Consider the following 24,300-nt stretch of genomic DNA (forward strand, 5'->3'; position numbering starts at 1 on the left):
GATGATTTGGTCACATTAAATGGAGGCATTCTGATGACCAAATTATGAAAGTTGAGGTATTAGATTTGACTTATGTTAGGAAAAGTAGGAGTAGAACTAAAAAGACTTGATTAGAAAATATTATAAATGATATTTCTATATTAGATTTAAATGAGAATTTTACTTTTAATAAGACATGATGGGGGAAAAAGCATTCACGTAGTCGACTCCACGTAGTGGGACACATGCTTGATGACGTTGTTGATTAATTATTAATTTTGACTATCATTATTATCTAATTATTATACATTTTAATTTGAATCTAATTTAATTATCAATGAATTTAAATAATTATTAATTAATTTTAATTAAATTAGTTATTAAGCTAACTGTTCCTATGTTTTAGTTCTCTTTCCATGCCATTCTGCACTCTCTATATCCGCTGGTTTGCTAGGGTTTGCTTTTACTCTTCTCCGGCTGTTCGTTGCCCTTCGCCTTCGCCTTCGCCTTCGCCTTCGTGGCGTGAGGGATAGAGTTTTGAACACGTCGCTAAATAACTTCCTCGCCTTCTTCGACGACGTTCCTTCCTGTCGGATCCAAAGTCACACCTCCTCGCCGTTATTCTGTCGGATCGGAAGTAACGACGACGACGGGAGCTTGCTCGTTGCGAAGGTAGCCATCTTTCTTCCTTTCGTGCGCTTCTTCGGCCAAATCCAGAAAATCCGCCGAACTCCTCGATTTAGTAAATCTGGTATTTAAGGCAAAAAGAGGGAAACGGAGGATTTAACTTGCCGTGAGATTTAACAGTTCCCTAAATCCTGTATCCAAACAGCCCCTGATGGTTTTGAGTGGTCTACATGAGAATGTTTATTCATATAATGTATTGCTATATCGTTTAGCTCTGTTGCGACCGGTCTTGATAGTCTGTCTAGCACAACAATTGGTTGGATAAATTATGCAAACCTTTTTGATATAGTTGATTCTTTTTCAAATAGTAGGCCATTGCTAACTTGGTCTGTAAATACAATACTAAGCATCCTTGATGATTTTCAGTTATGCTAGTGTTTGTTCTTGGTGTTGGTATTTTGGAGTGGTTAGTGTGGCTCCTAATGTTGGTGATTGTATTTGAACTGATTGCTGGCTGGTTTATGGAAATGAATCCATACGCAGGAGAATCCTCTGTTCCATTTTTGGGAATATTTTAAAATTTTTTACTCATGACTTCAAGTACTCTTCCCAAACAAAATTTGTACTATTATTTCTTTGAATTAATAATGCGAATTATGTTTTGAGATGTTGGATGTTCATCTTTTTGGCATGCTTGGCACCATAATGCTCACTACGTCTTCTTTTCCTACCAGATATTATATATGGACTTAAATGCATCTCCTTTACCTGAAGATGATGAGCTGCCTACTCAAGAACCTGTTGAGGATTTGATTTTAGATCAACCAATAAATGAGTCATCCGTTCAGACCTTGCATAGAGTACATATCTTTCCTTCCTTTTGTTTTATTGCATTTTATTGAATTCAAATTTTTTTAATGAGAATTTGGGTGATCACGTTGAAGTTGGGCTTGTGATAACTATTAAACCTCTCCCAATCGTTATCATGTTTTATCAAAAATTGTTTTACATCTTTCTGATGTTTTTAATTATGTTGAAGGTTGTAGTCCCCTTGCCCAAAAATTTGAAATTCTTAATGTTAATTTATCTTTTACATTCAAATTTTTTTTTTCCATAAATTTCCGTTCGCGTTCATGGATAATTCCTCATTATCTCATTTTATACATGCATGCCCACACATTCACAATGATCACTACTGTTGCGTAGCTCTGGAAATTGCAAATTCACCTTAGGTAAATTTTTGACGTTCATTGTATATGCAATTATTGTTTAAATTGGATTCTATTAAGTCATTTGTGGGACTTTTAGTTGAATAATAACACAATAGGAGATGATTGGCTTGCAACATGCTTTATGGTAGAAATATGAATTTACTTTGAAAATCTTTGTATATTTGAGATTTTCTTAATATATTTTTAATTTTATCTAATATTTATCTCAATTGTTTTTAATTCCACAACAAAAGTAACAACACAACATCAACTTTTTATTCCACTATGTGCAGTCGGCTACATGAATTCTTTTTCCTATGTTGTGTCCTGTTAAGAGTCAAGTTCTCATTTAAATTTACTAAAAAGTCATTAATAATACTTTATAACCAAGTTTTTTTAAGTCTGCTTCTACCTTTCTTAACATTGGCTAGATATAATACATTTACTCTCCTAACGGGGTTATTGGAAGATCAACATTTTATATGACCAAACCGTGTAAAGCTACTCCCTCTAATCTTATCTGCCATTGGAGCTACTCCAAACTTTTTACATATATACTCGTTTCGCATTTTGCCTCAAGTATAAAATCACCATCCATTTGAGCATTCTCATCTATGTAACACTTAACTTATCTTTTAATGCTGCACCATAAAGCATTGTAGGTCTCACTATCGTTTTATAAAATTTCCCTTAAGTTTGAGGAGAGCTTTTCTCTCACACAACATGCCCGATGCATTCCTCCACTTCAACCATTTAACTTAAATTCTACTAATAATATTCCCATATATTTTTCACCATAACCTTGAACAATAGATCCGTGATATTTAAAACGTGTACTCTTATTAATGACTTGATCGCCCAAAGTCACAATTTCCCCAATAGATTCGTTACTACTAAATTATACTCTATGTATTCGGTTTTAGGTCTACTCAAATGAATACCTTTAGACTCTAAGGTTGAGCTCCATAATTTAAATTTTACTTCAACTCCATCTCTAGTTTTATATATAAAAAAAGAATATCATCAACAAAAAGTATACACTAGGGTACCTCTTGCAAATTTCTAGTAAGAGCATCCACGACTAAAGTAAAAAGAAATGGACTTAAAGCTGATCCTTTGATGTAATCTAACTAAATTAGGAAAATACCTGGGCAAACCACATTGTGCTTGAACAGAAGTAACAACTCATGCATACATATCCTAAATGACTTGAATTTAAGCATCATTAACTCATTTCTCTCAAGAGCACTTTTCTTGGAGTTTTATCTTATGCTTTTTCTAAGTCAATAAATATCATATGTAGATCCTCCATATTTTCTCTATACTTCTCTGTTAAACCTCTCAATAAATGTATAGCTTCCATAGGTAGACCTATCCGACATGAATCAAAATTAATTTTGAGGAATATTAGTATCACGTCATAACCTATACTCGATAACACTCTTCCATAATTTTAATGTATGACATATTAACTTAATTCCTCTATAATTTATACACTCTTGTGCATCACCTTTATTCTTAAAAAAATGGAATCAATACACTCCACTCATATAACATTTTTTAATCTTCAAAATAATAATAAAAAATAATAAGCTAAGAAACTCCATCTCTTAATCATTTTCAAACATCTATTGAAATATCATTAGGTTTAAGTGCTTTTCCACACTTCATTTTTTTAAAGCCTCTCTAACTTCGGTTTTACTAATACGATGATAAAAAAAAAATTTATGTTCATTTATGGTGCCAATGTCACTAAAGTCAATTGTATTCTCACAATCATATTTGAAAAGCTTATCAAAATGTCTCATCCACCTATGTTGAATATCATATTCTAATAAAAGTACTTTTTTGATCTTCATCCTTATTGCACTTCATTTGAACTAGATCTTTACTTCTTTTATTTTTTTTACTTAGCTATCCTATGCATACATCTTTCATCCTCTTTCATTTCTAATATATTATATAAATCATTAAAAAAATTCTTTGCATCATATATTGATATATTAGACTCACGGATCACTTTATATCTTTCCCAATTTTTGAGTTTTTACATTTAAACAATTTTTTATAAAAAAAAATTTTATTTTTCATTTTTTCTTGCACATTTTGGTTCCACAAGCTATTTTTATTATTACGAGTTTTTCCTTTTGTCATACTTCAAGCACATTCTTTGCAACAATCTTAATATCATATACAACTTTTTCCCAAATACTCAGTCAAAATCTTAAAACCTTGAAACTTGTTAGTGTCCTTTAAATGCTCCCATCTAGTCCTAGGATAGTTTTTTACTTTATTTTTCATATTCTGTCCCTTCATCTTAAAGTTTAAAATTAATAAGCAATGTTGAATGCATAAGCTTTCACTCAAAACAACTTCACAATCCTTGCAATCTTAATGATCTTTTTTTTTACAACAACAACACCATCATCAAGCCTTTATCCTACTACGCGGGGTCGACTACATGAATCCTTTTTCTCCATTGTGTCCTATTAAGAGTCAAATTTTCATTTAAATCTAATAAAGAAAATGTCATTTCTAATATTGTTTAACCCAGTCTTTTACGTCTACCTCTACTTTTCTTAACATAGGACAAATCTAATACATATACTCTTTTAACAAGGTCATTAGAAGGCCGCTGTTTTACATGACCAAACCATCTAAGGCGACTCTCTCTAATATTATCTGTCACTAGAGCAACTCCAACCTTTTCACGAATATGCTTGTTTCGTATCCTATCTCTGAGAGTAAATTCACTCATCCACCTGAGCATCCTCAAACAATGTATTAAAGGAATAATTTCATGATTATTCGATAAGTTTTATGTTGACTATCGAGTACCTAACAAAACCCTCCATTTATCTCATTCAGAACTTGGGACCTGATAATGATAGTGTTTTACTATGCCCATTCTTATAAGTGATGAGATACTCATATCTTTTCTTTAATAAAACATTAGAAATTACAAAATCATAGGCTAGAGCAAAATCTAATATGATCCAACTATCTTCGTTAGTCGCTCCAAATTTATAGCCACAATGAATACTTTTAAAATCTTCTAATACTCTACCAATATGTCTATTTAAATCGACTCTAATAAAAAAAATTCTTTTTTCAAGAGGTATTCTGATGAGGACATCCGACCTTGGAGATTCTTACAAAGGCGTGGCCGTCGATCTACATTCACGATTGCACCACTTTACTTTTCATTATCATTGTATTCATTGTATTTAGAAATTACAAATTCATTATCATTGTATTAGATTTATTATTGATGTATTAGTTTATTATGTTTATGAGTTTTATTGTACATTTTCTTTTATGCCCTCACTTGAGGGTCTAGTTGGTCTTTTGTATTTTCTTCATCATTGGCTATTTAAGGCCTCCTCCTTCTTTGAGTGGATGATGAATATTACTAAAAAAATTTCAGCAATTGTGTTTTGAGAGCTTGGAGAGTTTGGTGAGAGTTTGAAGTACTTAGGTGAAGGTAGCGTATTACCCACCAGCCGCAGAAAGCGTCCGGGCTCGTGGTCCACTTCTTCCACTAACCCCCTCCCCTCTCTTCTCCTTAAACCGCTGGCCACCACCTCCCATATCCCTCTCTCGGCCGAACCTCCACACCACCACCTCAAACCCTAGGCCGGCCACCCCTTCTTCCACCCTACAAGCCGCCGGCTCCCATCTCCCCTCCTCTTGGCCGAAACCCTACACCCTTCCTTTCCCCTCTTAAGCCGTCAGCCTAACCTACCCTAGCCCTAGCCCCTTTACCTCCTTATTCTTCCTAAATTAAGTTGTTTTAATTTTGGTAAGTTTTGAATTCAAATTCAAACGAATTTGAAAGTTCAAATTCTTTCCTAAATTATTTAGCTTAATTTTGGAAAGTCTTCGTTCAATCAAGGATTGATTAAATATTAAATTGGTTGGGAATCAATTCAAATACCCACATTTATTGAATTTGGACAACTCCCTTCACCTCTCTCTTTTGTCGACCCCTCTCTCTCTCCTAACTTAATTAATTAATTCTCTAATTGGACATCCCCTCTTCTCTCTCCTATATGACCTAAATACCAACCAATCAAGCCCAATTAAGCCTTGATTTGGCCGGCCCCCATCCCTCCCTTTTGCAATTAATTAGGACATTTAAAACTCAAACTTTCCCTCCCCTTTTCTCCACCAAATCTGAACCAAAATTCCCTAATTCTCCTAATCTTGGCCGGCCCCTTCCTCCCCCCTTTAATCCACTAAAAATTTGAGCCAAATTATTCCCCCCCCCCAAAGCTTGGCCGGCCACCATTCACCTCCTTCTCCTTGGGTTCCTTTAGAAATCCCCTCTCTTGCAAGATGATTAGTCAAGGACATCAAGGATCTTTCCTCCACCACACCAAAGCATCATTCTCCTCGTGAATGGCCGATCCGGATCAAGACCACGACTTCATCTACAACAATTAAGGTCTCATCAACATCCTCCGCTCGCTGTTCTTGGACCTCAATCCAAATGTCGATAACTCCGCCGAGGAATACGTGGAGTGAATCCTATTCACTTTTGCAAGCATCGTAGATGAACAACTCTGTTCAGTGGCAAGTATCATCCAAGTCTCGGCGAAGGTGAACTCTTCCTCCAAATCCTATATATTCCTAATTGCTCTCAATTGTGGTCTTAATTGATTCATAAAGATTGTGTTAACTCCCTCCGCTAAGCCTAGTAATTTAAAGAGTTGAGTGAGTGATCTCTTTCGTAGTGACTAATCTCATTGTTAATTTAGGGACTTCTCGTTGAAAATCATTCATGTATGTTATGCCTAAATAATTGATTATTTTGTGATCTTAACTTCTAGTTGTGTGACTTGGTCTAAGTTAGTTTCACCTCACTCGTTTTCTTTCATTATTTAAAATCACTGCAAGTTTAATAACAAACATTGCTCTCAAATAAAAACGTGCAACTTCTTATTTAACATTGCCTAAGCATTTAAGTCCTACATCATATTCTTTTTATTAATTATTCTAAGTTATTTAACATTTTTAATTTTGAACATATATAGAAACCTACTTGAGGAGTGTATATACTTACAATATTAATAATCGTAGCATCAACAATAATATTTAAAGCTATAATTCTATATTCAATTCTATTAATTTATATAATATTATCCTTCAGACTTTTATCTATAATCACACCTACACTATTTTTAATGTGACTTGTACTTGAATACCATATTTTAAATACTAAACTATCAATCTCCTTAATTTTCTCTCAAATCCATTTAGTTTCCTGAATGAATAAAATATTTATCTTTCTATGAAACATAAGATATCAATTCCATTAATTTTTCTATAAGAGAACTCATATTCCAAGTTCCTACCTTAATTCTAGGTTCATGGACTGGCTTCTTTGCCCACATCCTTCCATGATGTGGGAACCCTTTCTTATTTAACACCGCTCCTCTGCGCCCATGTAGTGACCTTTGCACACTTCTCTTTGTATTCAGGCTATATAGAGCGTCGCTTCCAAGGAACGCCCTAGCTTCATCACAATGCATTAAATGATTCATGTATGGCTATCGATTACTTAACACAACCCTCCATTTTTCTTATTCAGGACTTGGTACCTGACAATGACAATGTTTGTTTTTATCTCTCATAACTCTTAATTTAACTTATCATTTGCCATATGGCTTATGAAAACAAAAGCATCTTGTAATGGATGGTAGAGTGTGCATCAATAAAATAGGTGCATAAATTCATATTGATGATTTACATGGAAAAAATGGTTGACTAATGTTAACATGATAGACATTGTGCAAATCGATTTTTATATAGTAGAGGTGATGCCTCTTGTAGCAGTGTAGCACTTGATAGAAATTAATGACCATGATAATTAATAAAACATGTACTAAGTGATCTGGATAGGATTAATGATGACGATAGGGGGTGCAAGTGAGCTGAACTGGCTCGAGATCGACTCGATAACGAGTTTGAGAGTTGAGCTTACCGAGCCGTGAGCTTGAGCTCATCTAGTAAACGAGCTCGAGTTCGAGCTTGGTGAGGCTCGACTCACGACTTGGCTTGTAACAATAAAATAATAGGAATTTTTTCTTAAAAAATATAGCCAAGAAATTTTTATTTAAAAATCAGCCAAGATTTTTTTCACTTGACAAAAGCTGCTAGCATATCTAATCTTTGAAAAAAAAGCTCACCTTTCAAAGAAAAGCTGTCTTTCATTAACAACAGTGCAACAATGTAGAAAAAAAAATTAAAGCTGCATGTTCCCAAGAAAAATATAAAAACAATTTAACCTCTTCTCACGCGGTAGATACCAGTACACCTTGGGAGGCATGCATTTTTCCTTTCCGGTAGCTGTTCTTCCTCTCCGTTGCTTTTTTTGCCGAGATCTCACGAGCGGCTCGCGAGCTCGTTTTTTATCATCATGAGCTGAGCTTGAGCTCTCTCTTTAAGGTCGAACTCGAGTTTGAGCTCATGATTTAGCTAGCGAGTTGAGCTCGAGCTTGACATGACTCAAGTTCGACTCGACTTGACTCGTTTACGTCCCTATGGTGGTATCATTGGTAACTTGATGAGTTTGTTTTGGAAAATTACTATGGCCAAAATCCATGTTTTGTTTATCTCTTTAAGGTGTACTTTTTACTCCGTTCGCCCAATGAAAAATTTCTTCTTCCACCTTATTGAAGCGGCATGAGTAGGTAGACTATTTGGCATTTGATATTATGAATGCTTGCCATTTTTTGTATTATTCTTACCAAAATGATCATATTTTGAGCTGCGGGAGTTGTAAATTACACATGCACATGCATATACTTATTAGGCATATGCTTATTGAAAACTTTCTTTATAGAGTTTGAAAAGCAGTTTTTGTGGTTTGTAATGCTGTGGCTCAATAGTGGTTATTCGATTACATACTTTGAAAAATCCAGACCTCTTAGTTTTAGTGAAGTGTGCATTTGAATAACAAATCGTTGAGGTATGCACCGTAATGATTCTAAGTGATACTTTCGTTGGTTGCAATTGCTTGCATTGTGGGTCTCTTGAATGATATATTTCCTTATTTGCTTGACTGATTGATTGGCTTAATTGTCAAAGTATATTCCCATGCTGGACCCTTATTATTGATATTCTTACTTAATTTGCTTTTTTATCGCTACACGCGCAATATGAATATTAATAGTTTGTCATCAATTATGCAGGAAAGGGAAGAACGGCGCCGTCGGTTGAAAAGAGAGAATAGAGATGAAGTTCCCAGGCAGCATGCACAATTTGCCAGGAATGACTTCATGATTCAAAGTAAAGGATCTAGATATGCTGGAAAAATAAGACCAATTCCACATGGTATGTAGTTGGCAATTTTCTTAATTTCTTGAGAGATTTGTGTCAATTCTTTTTTTCTCCTTTTTTTAGTTTTCATATTTACTTTTGAAATGAAGGACACATTTATCTTGGAATCAGGTGGCAATCTTGTTTATTGGTGTCCTCCCATGCATTTTTATTTATTGAGTGCATTTTTTTGAAGATTTTTGAGTTTCTGGGGTTCACTAATGATAAGGCCATACCCTTTTGATTTCATGTCATAGGCCCTTATGGTTTTCCTTTATATTATGTGATTTCAACCATTGTGATGTTACCATCATACTATAATTTGTCTAGGTACTCTTTAACAATCTCCCCCCTTTCTCTCTCTTTCTTGTTCAATCTCACCATGTTCTTGGGCTGGAAGGGAAGGGGGTTAGCTGTAGCCCTCCCATCATTTCGTCTCCTTTTTTAATTGTCCACACCAATCCTCTTGCTTTCTATCTCTAACAAGTAACAACCATTCAACATGCCCAGGGTTTTCCATTACCCTGTCCATTACCCTCTCTAACTACCGTTAAGGTTTGGTGGAGAAAGAGGTTGGCTCCATTGTACCGTTCCTTTCTATCTCCATTCCTCTACCTTTCTCTTTTTCTAACCCTGACTCAACCCACCCATTGTGAGTGGTGAGGGTGATGAAACCAGGCTCCATGTCCAACACCATATCTCCCCCCGATTCCCCACCCCTGGTTAAAACGGGGAATGGGAAAGATAAAGCCATCATCATTACTATCTCTATTTCTATCATCCCTCTGTTGCATATCTCAATCTTATCTTTTTCCATGTGAAACTAATCATTGTTATCTAGGGTAGTTTGGTCATCATCATTATTTTCTGTGGTAACATTTAGTGGTTCTCAACTTAATATGAAGATCAAAAGAAGACCCTTGCGATCCAATTTGGCTCTGTTCTCATTGTGTTTGTTGCTATATACTAATGATCCTCAATTCAACTAGCTGTGCGAGCTGAAAAGGGTCCAGTTTGGCTGAACAGAAGTGGGGATCTCATCTGGAATTATTCATCCATGATTCGTGTTGGTTCAACAGAATGCACTCTGTAGAGATTATTTTTTGGGTTTGTTTGACTCGGTGTTATCCGTACAGTGGAAGCAAGATGTTGTAAGTTATTAGGATATTTATGTTATTTGTCAAATACAAGATGCCGGATTCAATCTTATTTATATAATTATGTTAGTGTTATCTAAATTATTACTGTTTGGTTCAATATTATTGAATCCAGTACACTTGTGGTGCGTTGTTATTTTCCTGCAGCGAGTCAGAGGAGTGCTGCTTGCAAACTATACATATGTGCAAATGATTGAAGAATAGCTTTTGCAGTGTTAGCTAATTAAAATTTTAAAATCTGGTAGGCAGCCAGGAACTGTGATTTACTAAATCAAAGGTGATGTTTGCTAGTAAGTTGAACTTTGTATAACTTAGAATGATTAGTTTAATGTTATAATGAGAATGGTCTAGTTATCCAATTTTGATTATAGATCAAAGGTCTCAACCTGTTTAACTGATTTAATACTTCCTTATTATCCATTTTAGATCTGTACAAATTGACCAATACATGTTATATAATTCTAGGTGGTTTCAAATTGATACTACATAATTTATTGACTTAATTTTTTATATTTAGTTGCATGACAATGAAACCTTTAAATCACATAAAAAAATATTACTAATATTAGCTTATTAAAATAAAACACATATTTTCATGCTTATATTTTGGCCATGATTTAGACAATGAAGTGATATATAAGTCAATATAAAGATTTATGTGTTATATGCAAATACATAAGAATTTGGAATGCATGCATGTAAATCTCTCATAATTCTAATACAAAATGAAATACAGAACCAGTCGTTATTATCTCAATCCACCTGAAAGTCTCCCTAACATTGAATGATGGAGAACAAGCAAACTTTTGATAAGGTTTGAGCATTATCGACAATTTATAACTCATCATATGATTGGTTTTTGGCATTTATCGTAATAACCACACTGGCCACCGGCAGAGGTACATTGGTGGCTTTGGGGGCATGGGTACCCACGGCCCATTAAAAAGAATTATTCTTAAGCTAAAGCAGCTTATTGGGGAAATAAAACCAAATAAAATATTAACCAAACCTAAATCACAACAGCTTCTCACTGAATCACATAGCAAACTTTAATAAAATATTAACTTCTTTTTTAATTTTCCTTGTTAACCCCTCCACCCCCATCTCTCCATTTATCAGAGATGTGTAAATAGCTTCATGAAAAAAAAAAAAAAATGCAGGTGTATTGAAGCTTTCATGTGGCCTAATTATTAATACTGATTATGTGGAAGTAGCTAACATGGTAGATAGAGAAGCTGGTGACTTGTTTGCTTTAATTAATTTAATTGTTTATTTTCTCTTCCCCTTCATTCTCCTCCTGTTTCTTCACACATTGGCGTAAACTACTTTTTTTTTATTCTTTTGTTTCCTCCTCTCTCTCTATCATTGACTCAACCTTTTTTCCCTTTTAATTTCCTTCTCTTTTTCATAGGAAAAAAAAAATAAATATATAGAAAACTAAAAGTAATATTATTTAAAATCTAAACTTTTTAAACTAATTTAGATGTTTTCCATGCAAACATTAGATTAATTTTTTTTCTATTATTATCCAAATGATAAAGATGTAGTTGAACGGGATATCATGGTTTCTCAAAATCAATTTAGATTCATGTCAGGTAGGTCTATTATGGAAGCTATACATTTATTGAGAGGTTTGATGGGGAAGTATAGAGAGAATAAAGAGGATATACACATGATATTTTTTAATTTAGAGAAAGCATATGATAAAGTTCTAAGAGAAGTGCTTTAGAAGGTTCTAGAAAAGAAAAGAGTTAATAATACTTATATTTAAGTCATTAAAGATATGTATGTAGGAGCTACTACTTGTGTTCAACCACAAGGTGGTTTGATCAAGTATTTTCCTATTTCAGTTGGATGACATCAAGGATCAGCTTTAAGCCCATATCTTTTTGCTTTAGTCATGGATGTTTTTACTAGACATTTACAAGAGGATGTTCCATGGTGTATTCTTTTTATTGATGATATTCTTCTTGTTGATAAGACTAGAGAGCGAGTTGAAAGAAAACTTAAATTGTGGAGGTTGACCTTAGAGTCCGAATGTTTTCGTTTGAGCAGATATAATGCCAAATATATGGAGTGTAATTTTAGTAGTAATATATCTAGTGTGGGGATTGTGACTTTCGGCGATCAAATCATTAATAAGAGTACTTGTTTTAGATACCTTGGATCTATTGTTCAAAATGATGGTGAAAGAGATGGAGATATTATTAGTAGAATTAAAGTTGGATGATTGAAATGAAGGAATGCATTGGGTTTATCGTGTGATATAAATGTACTCTTCAAACTAAAAAGAAAATTCTATAAAATGGTGGTGAGATCTGCAATGCTTTATGGCGTAGAATGTTGGCCATTAAAAGAGAAGCATAAAGTTAAGTGTTGTAGAGATGAGGATGCTCAGGTGAATGAATGACTTTGCACTTAGAGATAGAATGCGAAGTGAGTATGTACGTGAAAGGGTTGGAGTAGCTCTAGTGGTAGATAAGATTAGAGAGAGTCACCTATATGTTTTGGGCACATAAAACGTTGGCCTTTCGATGACCCGGTTAGTAGAGTAGATGTATTGGATTTGACTTATGTTAAGAAGGTAGAAGTATACCTTAACAATCTTGACTAGAAAATATTAGAAATGACACATTTTTATTAAATTTTAAAGAGAATTTGACTCTTAACAGCTCACAATGGAGAAAAATGATTCATGTAGCCAACCCCACAGTGGGATAAAGGCTTGATGTTGTTGTTGTTGTAAGTTTTTCTTTATTATTTAATTTATCTTCTTATATTAACAACTATAACAAATTTTTTTTCAATCCACCAATGTCACTCTCATGTCCGGATGAAAAAGTTTGAGAGTATTTTTAAATTAGAAAATTGTGCCATAATAGAAAAAAATCGAAGCTCCGCCATTGAATACCCTCGTCTAAGTACTAAGGTAATTGAACATGGATTTTATGGAGTTTCATACCACTAAAGATCTCCTTTATGAGTCTAAATGTTTGACTCCTTATTTTCAACAGCACTAGTCTAAATGCAAGCTTAGTTCGATAGCCATAAAGGTATTCGACCATGAAATGGGGTTTGGGTGAGTATAGTTGTTCATATATGTGACTCATTCCTATTGTCCATTATATCCTATGATCAAGGTGATTGACTGAATTTTGTGAAACAATTACTTTGCTTTACGTCACTTCTATCCAAGTTATTATCTTCTATTACAACTATGAGGCTAATGCATGTTGGAAACACGGAGACTCTATACATGCATAAGAACATTTGTTAAGGGTTTTGTTGTTCAATTGATATTTTGACAACAAAACTTGTATTGAGTTTTCTTGGAAAAGGAGTGCAGATACAATTGAATTGAATGGCTAGATTTTCATTCTGGTTTTCGTCAAGATGAAGATTTTATAAAAATTCTTTAACTTTTTTAGCAAATCCAAGAGTAAATAAAGTTATTGCTCAGAAGAGCTTGAATGTTATGATCTTTTTACCAACCCTCAGATGCAAGGGCTATCTTTTGTATTCTTGGTTTGTGAAGATGAGTTAGGTTTTCTATTTTCTTATTGAGACTGTGTATGATTATTCACGCACTTACAAGGATTATATGGATATTCCCAGACGAGCTCATTTTCTTTGTGGTTGCTTGTTGAAGGGACAAGGATGTTAGATATACATAATGTTAGAATGCTAGGTAAAACTCTCTTACATCTTGATTTTTGAAAGCTTGATGTAATTGTTGTTAGTTCAAAGCTTCTAGTTCACTTTTTCTAAGAATCATTTGTTGACCTTTGTTTGTGTGTTTATGGTTGGTTCGTGCACGATGTAAACAACAGATTTTGGATGATGTCACGCAAAGTATCTCAAAACATCATCTGTTTGCAATCGCTCTGATGCATACGAAATGTTGAAATTATCAAGAAAAGACATCCATATTGCATGGGTTATTGCACAAAGGCGCAAAATTTACCTACTTATGAGGCAATGAAATGGAAATCGAGGTACATGAGGAATGAGAGATTGCACGAGACGCCAATTCACTTTCAATTTGTCCTCTTGTATGATATTTTAATTAATTTTAAAAAATAATGATAAATAAATAAATAAATAAATATAGATAATCTTATAATTTCCTTTCCCTGCCCTACATAGTTGCCCTTTGTCTTATCTCCTTCCTATAGAAGGAAAGGATAATAATAAAAAGAAATTTAATCTTATAGCTCCTTTAATTTTTTAACTTATATGAAGCATCAGCCTCACACACCTCACATAGACCCACCTCGTTCCTTGCTCTTTGCTACAAGAAAACCACCAAGGCATACTTCCTTTCAGTGCCACATTAATCTTATCTCCTCTTAGCCCTTTACTCCATCTAACGCTGCTACTATCCCTCTTTAAATCCCATCATCTCGGCCGGTCAGTTGGTCACCGAACCTTTGACTTCACCTCTGAAGCCCTACCAATTTCAGCTAGCTCCCCAAAATGTTTCCCTCCTTAGAGCCGCTAGACCTTTGACCTCGCCTCTCACCCTCTCCGCTCACTTTTGGAACCCCGTCAAAGCTTTCGTAGCCAACGCTTGGTTGACCTTCACCTCTCTTTCCTCTTTTCAACTCTAACCACCTCTCTCTAAACCTCTCTCTACAACTCTCTTTCCTCTTTCTCTCCAAACATAGAGAAAAAAATTATCTTTCTCCCTCTAAACCCTCCCTTTGTTTCTCACTCTTGCCACCTTCAATCTCTTTTTCTCTCTCCTCATCTCATCCCTCTCTTTCTCTTACTAGCCTCATTTTTCCTCTCTCTCTCTCTCTTTATATATATATATATATATATATGTGAGTTCATGAGAGGAGAAGCCCGAGGAGGGTAACTTGCAATACCCGTCAATCTTTGGAAGAGTCCGAGGTTCGCGGTTCTTACGATCTCTTTGTGAGTTCGTTAGTTATCTCTATCTTTCTCATATATTCTTGTTCATCTCCTTTCTCCCCTCTTCATCCACCCAAGTCTTCCCCTAGCTCCACCTCCCCAAGCCGACGACTATCACCCACCCTATCGCCGGCCTTCTTCCCACGGCCTTCCCCACCCGATCGGCGGCATCTCCTCCCTCCTTTGGACCTCCGGCCACACTCATGATCCAAGTCATTATGACATTCAAATTGTCATAATGACTCCTTAACTTGGGTTTTGCAATAAAGGGAGAATCTAGCAATTTTGAATTCAAAATTTGAAATTCAAATTTGAGGTTCAAACTTTCCATATTTGCAAAAGTCTAAAAAGGAAAGTTTTGAATTTGATCCAATCCAAATTTCATGACACGTGGAATTATTATATTTTATCCAAGGTGGCATCGACTCAATTGGAAAGTGCCTAATCCCTCCCTAATCTCCCTCTCCCCTCTCACCATGCCGCCGACCCCATGAAGGATTTCTCCCCATTGATTGCTCCTTTAATGCCCATTCTATTTGAAATTGAAATTGATTTCAAATAAACTTTCCCATCCAATTTGAAATCCCAAATCAATTCAATTGAGGGCCATACATAAGGAAACATTCCTCTTAATTGAGACCTGGAACTTCCGTTCCAGATTTTGAATAAAACTATGATTAAATTGGGGGCCCCATGTGAGTTAATACCAAGCCTTTCTCTCTCCTTATGGCCGGCCACCTCAACCCCATTGCTTCCCTCTCTAATTGCCACCTCATCACCTCTTAATTACCTCCCAATTACCTTCCCTCCCAAATGCAAGTTCAGCTTTTATTCCAGATTTTCCCTGGTTGAGTTGCTGTCCAGAATTCTGGAAGACAGAACTTGCTTTCCATAGTTCTCTGCAAGTCCAAGCTGCTGGCCACTCTGCCAAGACTGCTGTCCAGAAAATTCGGCGCGTGTTCTTTGCTGCCTCGCCATTTGGAAGGGCTCCCGAGGGCTGTTTGAAATAGCCAAAATTATCAAATAGCTGTACACTACTTCCCCAACACCCCAACCACCAATGGGACTCCACATCTTCTTCTACGGGTGAACTCCTCACCAACTCTTGTTTGTTCTTAGTTTATTTATCGAATGTGGTTGTAACTTGACTCACGAAGATTATGTTAATCTTTTCTCCGCTAAAACCTAGTAATTGGATGAGTTGTGTGAGGGATCTTCTCTTAGCGACTAATCTTATTGTTAGTATTGGAATCTATTGTTGGAACTATCCATGTATGCAATGTTGGATTAAGCTGGCTATCTTTTGAACTTAACTTCTATGCATGTGAGTTAACCTAAGCTAGGTACTACTTTAATATTTATCTTATCGTTCAATTCCGCATAAGATCTTGCTTATTATTGCCTCTAAATCTAAATGTGCAAACTTCTTTAAGCAAATCACTTTCGCATGGATTTGTATCACATCATAAATTTGTGAATAAGTAGATGTGGGCATTGTATCAGCATGACAGGGAAATTTTGTGAAATAAGTACACATGCACATTATTTCTCGTTGTCGTGCCATCATTTCCTATCTTATGCTAAGGTATTATTCGAAAATCTCAAAATTTTGTACTTGTTCGTGTTGTTCCATTGCAGTGGGAAATTTGTGAAATAAGTATGTGCACATTTTTCCAACGTGATGGGAAAATTTGTGAGATAAGTACATGTGGGTGTTGTCCCAAAGCGATGGGAAATTTTTAGTTTTACTCGTGCAAGTGATGAAGTCATATACATGCTTTTTTAAGCGCGGTGGAGTAGAAGATCTCTCATTTGCAGTGTCGCATGATATTGACCATCACCCTTTTTTAAGTATGCTGTGAAGGTCTAGCACTCCCAATGATGCTCAGTTTGTGGTAGAGATATCAATAAGCTGTTAAATTTCAAGTTGAAATGACTCATTGGGAACAAAACACTAATAACTCATTAAAGAAGACATACACTCACAATAATAGGACAATTGCCACAAAATGAGAATGAGCACCAGGCTGAAAAGGGACCTATTGGGGACTTGTGATTAACGAATTTGCTTGCCTATGGGTGTGAACAAAACCTCTCTATCGGTCTCCTAGAGGAAATTCTGTCCAATGCCACTAAATATTAAATACAAAAGGCAAAATATCATCTTATAATACACTTAAAGATTATTAATCGTCTTCCACGCCATTGAATCTGCAACAAACACATGTAAGCAAACATCATGTATATATTAAACTTCAAAAAGAAGCTTTGTGTTCGTTTAAACAACAAATACCAATGCAAGCTATCAAATACATATATTTTAAGATCTCGCACACATCAAATTATGATTATAAAATTTCGGTGTGCCCCTTTGCGAAGCATTCACTTATTTCGAGAAGATTGCCATTTTCTTGAGAAACTTGCAATTACTTTATGGAGTACATAACCATTTCAAAAGCAAAAAAATGCAACAAGCAAAGTTCATTGAAAAGCTTGTGAATATGCTATGTAAATGTATAAAAAACATGCAAATGCATCGTGTGTAGATGCACTGAAAAGTATGCATTTAAAATAAAAATTAAAGTTCTCTGCACGTGCTCTGTTAATTGTGATAAAAATTCGAATACTAAGTTTGAAAATGTTGCACGAGGTTAAAAATAAGTTGAATAAAAATACATTTTTTGAACAAAAATATATTCTTTTGAATTAAAATTCCTGTATGTGTCATGAAAAACTTGTTAAACCCTTGAATATAAAGTCTTAGAATACTAAGTGGGTTTAAATGCAAGCTGAACTAAAATATTTCTTTTAAATTGAAATATCTATATGTACTCCGACTAATATGCTAATTATTCAAGCACAAAGTTTGAGAATGTTTCGTGGGTCAAGAATAACTTCAATTAATCGCTTCTCGCTTTGAAGGCAATCACTCTACAAAGCTTTTGCAATCACTTTAAATTTGCAAAGTTCTTTAAAAAAAATTCATGTTCACTTATATGCATTTTGAACGATACACTGTACTCCTAAATTTGAGGTCTTAGAAAACAGCGCTGGTTAAAAATGAAATGAGTGCAATTAGACTCGATCCTCTGCAAGCAAGCTAACAGAGTCGGTTATGTCAAAATAACAAAATGAAAATATTCAGATACTCCGATGATGACTGCGTTAATAAAAAATATCAACTAGAGGGGATCTTACTCTCAAAATGCTCTCGCTACCAAATTTTAAAGATAATAATTCAGGGCTTAAACATTAATGAAATTTAAAAATTCAATACTTGTAAAATCTAAAATGATATTCCAATTGAAGTCCAGCCCTTATGTCTTAATGTAAAATCCACCCACTCTTCACGATCTATTGTCGAGTGTGATAAATTTAATAATAATTTTTGTTCATAAAAGACAACGTCTTGTTAAGCATATTGCTACAATTCATTCTCAAATGATCTCTCGCTAGTAAGGATGTTGCATATATCATCTAACCGTTTGTTTTTTTTTACCAAATTGCATTAGAGACAAATGGTTATTGATCAGTGCTCGTGAATTGGGTGCATTTGCCGTGTAATGATACTATTAAATTTTTGTCACGACCAGAGTCTGCATGTTTCCCAATAGCTAAAAATTCTTGAGCAATAAATCAAATGACATTTGATCAGGCACAAAGTCCTCTATTAATTAAGGTTGATTTTAATTTGTCTCTTTAGACAAACATCCATTTCATGTGTAAGAGATACCATTTGACGAATCAACCATGGTTGCTGATATTGATCCTTGAGCCAGGTTGGATCAATTATGTTATTTGATTAAGTAAAATAAGGATCATGACAACCCGGGATGATGAAAGCCGTAATGTTTTGATTGGGTTAGTCATCATTCCTCCACCATCCGTTTTAAGTGTTGGATGGTAAATTTTAAATCTCAATATCAAGTTTGTTGCTATTATACTCTTGATATTTAATGCCTATCTAATGATTTGCCTTAATTAAAAGTTTTTTCTTGCCTCCAGGAAGGGTAATTCTCATGGGGGCTTGCTTTTATGAGAAATCTGTAACTAGATTATAAGGTCCTCATAAAATAAGGGTGAAATCCTTGAATAATATCTTATCTTAAATCTAAAAAGACTTCTGAAAATTGACCTGAAACGCCTCTTTAAACTCTCATAGTGAGAGGCCGGGGGAACGAATTTACAGAGCCGACCACACTAATTATATTTCTTTATACAAATTTTGCTTGTAGCTTTATTTCAATTTGTAAGTTTCAACTACTTGTCTAGCATGTGGTACTTGGATTTAATGCGGCCTGAAATGGTATTTATTGTACTTTATGCCCAATCATTTTGGGTATTATATCAAGAGAGTCCATTCTCCTTTCATAGGTTATTTGTCCTGTGCTCGTCCAGTTCAGAATTTTGTTGAGAACATGAAGTAAATCACAAGCACTAGTGTTAAAGAACAAATAGTTTCATAAAGGCCAACTTAATCTTCTTTCCTAAAACGGGAGTCCATGGGGAACCCACTAACTCTATCCATCGTCATTCATATATATATTTACCAGTACAATTAGGTGAGGCTGCATATCTCTGAGATGAGGACCATCACTAAGCTTTTCCCTAAGTGAGGAGAGCCTTGCAGCAAGGTGCCAGACACTGAGCCAAGCCACTTGCTTTGATTAGAAATATGTCAAATAAAAATGATAATTTTTTAATGGTGAAAAATTTAGTTGGGGTGATGTAAAAAGAGCATAAACAATTGGAGAAATAATGATGCATTGTTTGAGGATTTCTATTTCAGGAAACATTAAATGTTTCTATATTCACATCCTTTCAGATGGTTTCATTCACAAAAGACCCTTATGAAAATTCCTTAGTGAAAAGGAGAGGGTGTAGTTTAATGATAGTGCAAGAGGCTAATTGATTACTATTTGAAGGTTCAAGTACTTGCATTTTATGTTCAGGAGTATTATGGACTTTCACTAAATGATTTTTGTTTCAAAGTCCTACTTTGACCTAGGAAACTCATGTGATCTAGTGGCTCTCAACAAGGTAGAAAAAATTGTTCAAGAGGTAGTTTTTCTCTCCTCATTAGACTTTTCTTTTCTTTTTTTTTTTCTTTCCATTTGGCATTTGGTGATATGGATGCATTTAGCTCAAAAATAGTTTGAAAATTTGATTAGTTTTTTGACTTGATTGAGCTAAGATTGAAGTCAACAAGCTAGGGGTGTAAATGCGTTGGAGCCGAGCTCGAGTCACCCCTTGCTTGAGCTTGATTAATTAATCGAGTTCAAGCTTGAGCTCGAGCTTTATTCTATGAGTTTGAGTTGGCTCATGAGATGACTCATTTATTTTGAAGAAGAAAAATGATTATTTCAAATTTTTAATAAAAAGGTTAAAAAAAGAGAAATTACATGAAGAGTAATAAATTATTACTTATTATAAGAAAGTGAGATATAATTTTTAAATTTTTTTAATAACTTTGTACTAAAAATCCTTAATGCTAATATATTTAAGTGTATTTTATATTGATATTTTTTAAATGAGCCGGCTCGCGAGCTAACGAGTCGAGTTAGGGCTGGCCTAAGTTTGGCTCATTAGCTTATTGAGCTTAGCTCACTAGCCATTTATGGAGTCGAAGCTGAGCCAACTCACGAGTCGGCTTGACTCACACCCATACAACGAGCTATCTAACGAGCAAAATCCGACTTAGATGGATCTTGGATTGAGCTGAGCCTAGATTGGATTGAACTACTATGTCTATCACTTTATCTTACCATTCCATCATTAATTTTATCTGTGAATAACTATTTGAATTAATATTTAACTATCACATGTATATCATTTTTTTAAAAGTTAAATTCAACTTTAAAACTATTAGTTATTTATTTATGAAACGATGTATTAACTATTTTAATATATATATATATAATAATATGTAATTTTTCTTTAACTTTTAATTATACTTTATTTCTATTTTAATACTTTTTTTTTCTAATCTTTAATCATTTTAACTAAAGTCAAGTCCTTGCAAGGCAACTTATAATTTCATTGTTTTTATTTCTACCATCCGCTACAATGGAGGGGGATCTATTATATCTATAAAACCATGTTATTAAATCTTAATATGAAAACTGTCACCATTTCTTCTATGTTTAAACCTTGCAGGTTGGTTGGATTGCCCTCCATTTGGTCAGTGCTTAGAAGGAAGTATTGTTCCTTCAAAAGTTCCTTTGGATGAAACCTATAATGATGCAGTTATTCCTGGAAGAAGATATTCTTCAAAGCAAGTGATTAACGGCCAAAGAAGATTTGGTCGTGAAGTTAGTATACCAAATAATTTCACTTATTTTTGATGGTTTTCTTTGGCTAAGGACAGATGGATATTGTTTCTGCTGTGGTTTTCATGAAAATAAGTTTTGCATGTTTCTGTAAGCAACACTTTACATTTGAGGTATGATTTAGTTGTTAGGTGGTCCGTAGGTAGAATGATTTTATACTGCCATGTGTAGCATTGTGTTTTATTGCTACATATAGTTGGTTTTCCCTCCTATATTCGTGATCATTAAGATTTCCTTTAATGATTAAGAGGAGAAGATCAGCGTTAGGTTTGATTTTGGTTCCTAAATTGTTCAACTATCATAATTTGTCACTATCCCCATTTTCTATTCTTTGAGAAATACCAATAGAAGTTTTATGTTTTTGTGCTGACAGTCACTGAACTGTACTAATTTCTGCTTTTCAAATCCTTGAAGTTCGTTGTCTCATACTTCTCAAAGAAGAATCTTGCACTTTTCTGTCTTTTAGCCCAAGAAAAGTTTATGTTAAAATGTGCCTATTATTTTATTCTTAGGAAGGTTTCTTTCTTTTAGATTTGGTATAATTAGTCATCATTATTGTCAATGTCTCATCAATTTCATGATGTTCATCCCATAATAATATTTTAAATCGCCTTTGAAAAAAATATGAAAATAATATGTGATGAATTAGCTTGCAATTTAATTTATGAATGAGGTTTTTAGCATTTGAACCTTTTGAAAAGAACACTCAGATAAGTAGTGGCTTTTACTCTTTCCAGGCTTATGTTTTTTTGGTTATGTGCATGCCATTCATGCTGAAGGACATGACCAAGAATTGAATGTGGTTAACCTGTTTAGTTTATGCACAAATGCTCAAGTTTCTTTGAATTGGTTGAAGTTCTGAGAAATAAAATCATCATTTTATATGATCAGTTCACATGCATGGCTATAAAATTGGTATTAATTATTTACATATTAGAACATAAAGTTATGAATCAGTGTTACATGAAAAATATGCCGTGAATGGAAAAACATGGCTAGTCCTGTAATAATATATGCTTTTGATGTATTAACCTTGTTTTGTAATGCATTCGAAAGTGTAATGTTTGTGCATTTAAAAAATTTCAGTACAAGTTTTAACTGCTGACCATGAAACAAATTACATTTCTTGCATTGGGTTTTGGACATCTGTAATTATAACCGAGAAAACAGCTAATATACCAAGTGATCTTATATGTTAGATTTACAGATCTAATTAAATATTATATTTAATCATCGCAAATGACTAGGATACAAAAACATATTTGGATTGCGTTTCTATTACTTGGAAGACATGATTTCTTTTCCCAAGATTTTTTCAATCATAAATTGTTAGGTCTACAGGTCTACATTTTTTGGCTTTATAAATGGTACCGTACGTTAATAAGACTTCCAAGTGGCTTTTTGTAGCTGTACAGTGTTGATATGTGGTCTTTGTCGCAGCTGTTGTTTCACAGAAAAGTTAAGTAGATCTATTTTCCATTTATTTGAAAGTTTCAAAAGTAATGCGCCATGGTACTGTTTAGTTTAAATATTTCTTCACGAGGAACTGACTTTGGAGTTCTAGTATATGAGAATGGTGTATGTCTACATCTTCTCTTGTGAAAAATATCTATTTTTGTTGAGCTTAATATGAAAGCACGTGCAACAGGTGCTCATGAAGTGAAATTTTTTATGTTCTTTTAGACGTGTATAATTCTCAAGTTTTAAGTCAATTTGTTTTTTGTCCTTTCTAAATATCAGTTGATGAAAACATTCCCACTTATTTTTTAAACAAATTGTGATGCAGTGCATGTGATCTACCTCGGTCCTTATTATGAATCCTTAGGGGTTTTAGTATGATTTAATGTGTTAGGTCATCATCTTTATTTAATATTAAGTTGCTTTATACAGGTTATAGTTGCTTTAGTTGCGTTTGTCATTTACGAGTTGTTTTGTATTTTTCTATTTTGCAAGGGTAGTTTTTATTTTTTTATTTTTATTTTATTCCTTTATTTAATCTACTACCTAGCAAGGTTTTAAAAATCGGACCAGACCAGCCAGTTTGACTGGTTGAACCATGAACCAATCACAAGGTTGGTCCAGTCCACTTTGCAAGTAGCTTATGCATCAAACTAGACTGAACCACATTGAACCGGTGAATTGGTGAACTAGTCGGAACCGACCGGTTCAATTGCCACATTATTTAAATAAATAAATTTATTTTATTACATATTAAATATTAAATAATATTCGTAATTAAATAAATTATTTAATTTTAAATTTGCATGAAATTCTTAATATATTTATTTGTCCAAAAGTATCATGAAGCATCTTCACATGGCCCCATCATTCCATGCGAGTTCTTAACACATGAAAACCCAACAAGCTAAATAAACAACAACAATAAAAAGTTTCCAAATGATGTGGGATTAAATAAATGAGTTGGGGTTTATAAAGCTCACAACATATTTATTAATATTTTTAAACACATTTTTTAATTAATTATTATAATGTGAATTATATTTATTTTTAGTTAATAATAATAATTTATTTATACACTGTAAAAATATTATTTATTTATTTATTAATGATTAATTATTTAACATAAATAATTTTTAGATGCAAATTTATAAAATAAATTTGGTATATAACCTATCGATATAAAATATATTTAAACATATAACATAAATTAATAATGATTTATATGTGAATTAAATTTATGTTAAATGTGAATCAAATTTAAAAATGAAATATGATTAAATTTAAAATTATAAAAAC

General features: G+C 33.9%; 1 protein-coding gene across 3 annotated transcripts in view; it reads left to right on the forward strand.

Annotated features, from left to right (window-relative positions):
• The first annotated feature begins 402 nt into the window (after positions 1–402).
• The window catches only part of LOC110110603 (mRNA-capping enzyme), a 74,232-nt gene continuing 50,334 nt past the window's right edge, over positions 403–24,300 (forward strand). For all 3 annotated transcript variants that reach the window (XM_020842172.2, XM_020842173.2, XM_020842174.2), the window contains exons 1-4: positions 403–651; positions 1,341–1,466; positions 9,014–9,155; positions 21,371–21,525. In XM_020842172.2, the coding sequence (XP_020697831.1) occupies positions 1,350–1,466; positions 9,014–9,155; positions 21,371–21,525 (414 nt within the window). In that variant the 5' untranslated portion in view covers positions 403–651; positions 1,341–1,349. The remainder of the gene's footprint in view (positions 652–1,340; positions 1,467–9,013; positions 9,156–21,370; positions 21,526–24,300) is intronic.

Source organism: Dendrobium catenatum, unplaced genomic scaffold (assembly GCF_001605985.2).
Source record: "Dendrobium catenatum unplaced genomic scaffold, ASM160598v2 fragScaff_scaffold_1639, whole genome shotgun sequence".
In the NCBI taxonomy this organism is placed as follows: Eukaryota; Viridiplantae; Streptophyta; class Magnoliopsida; order Asparagales; family Orchidaceae; genus Dendrobium; species Dendrobium catenatum.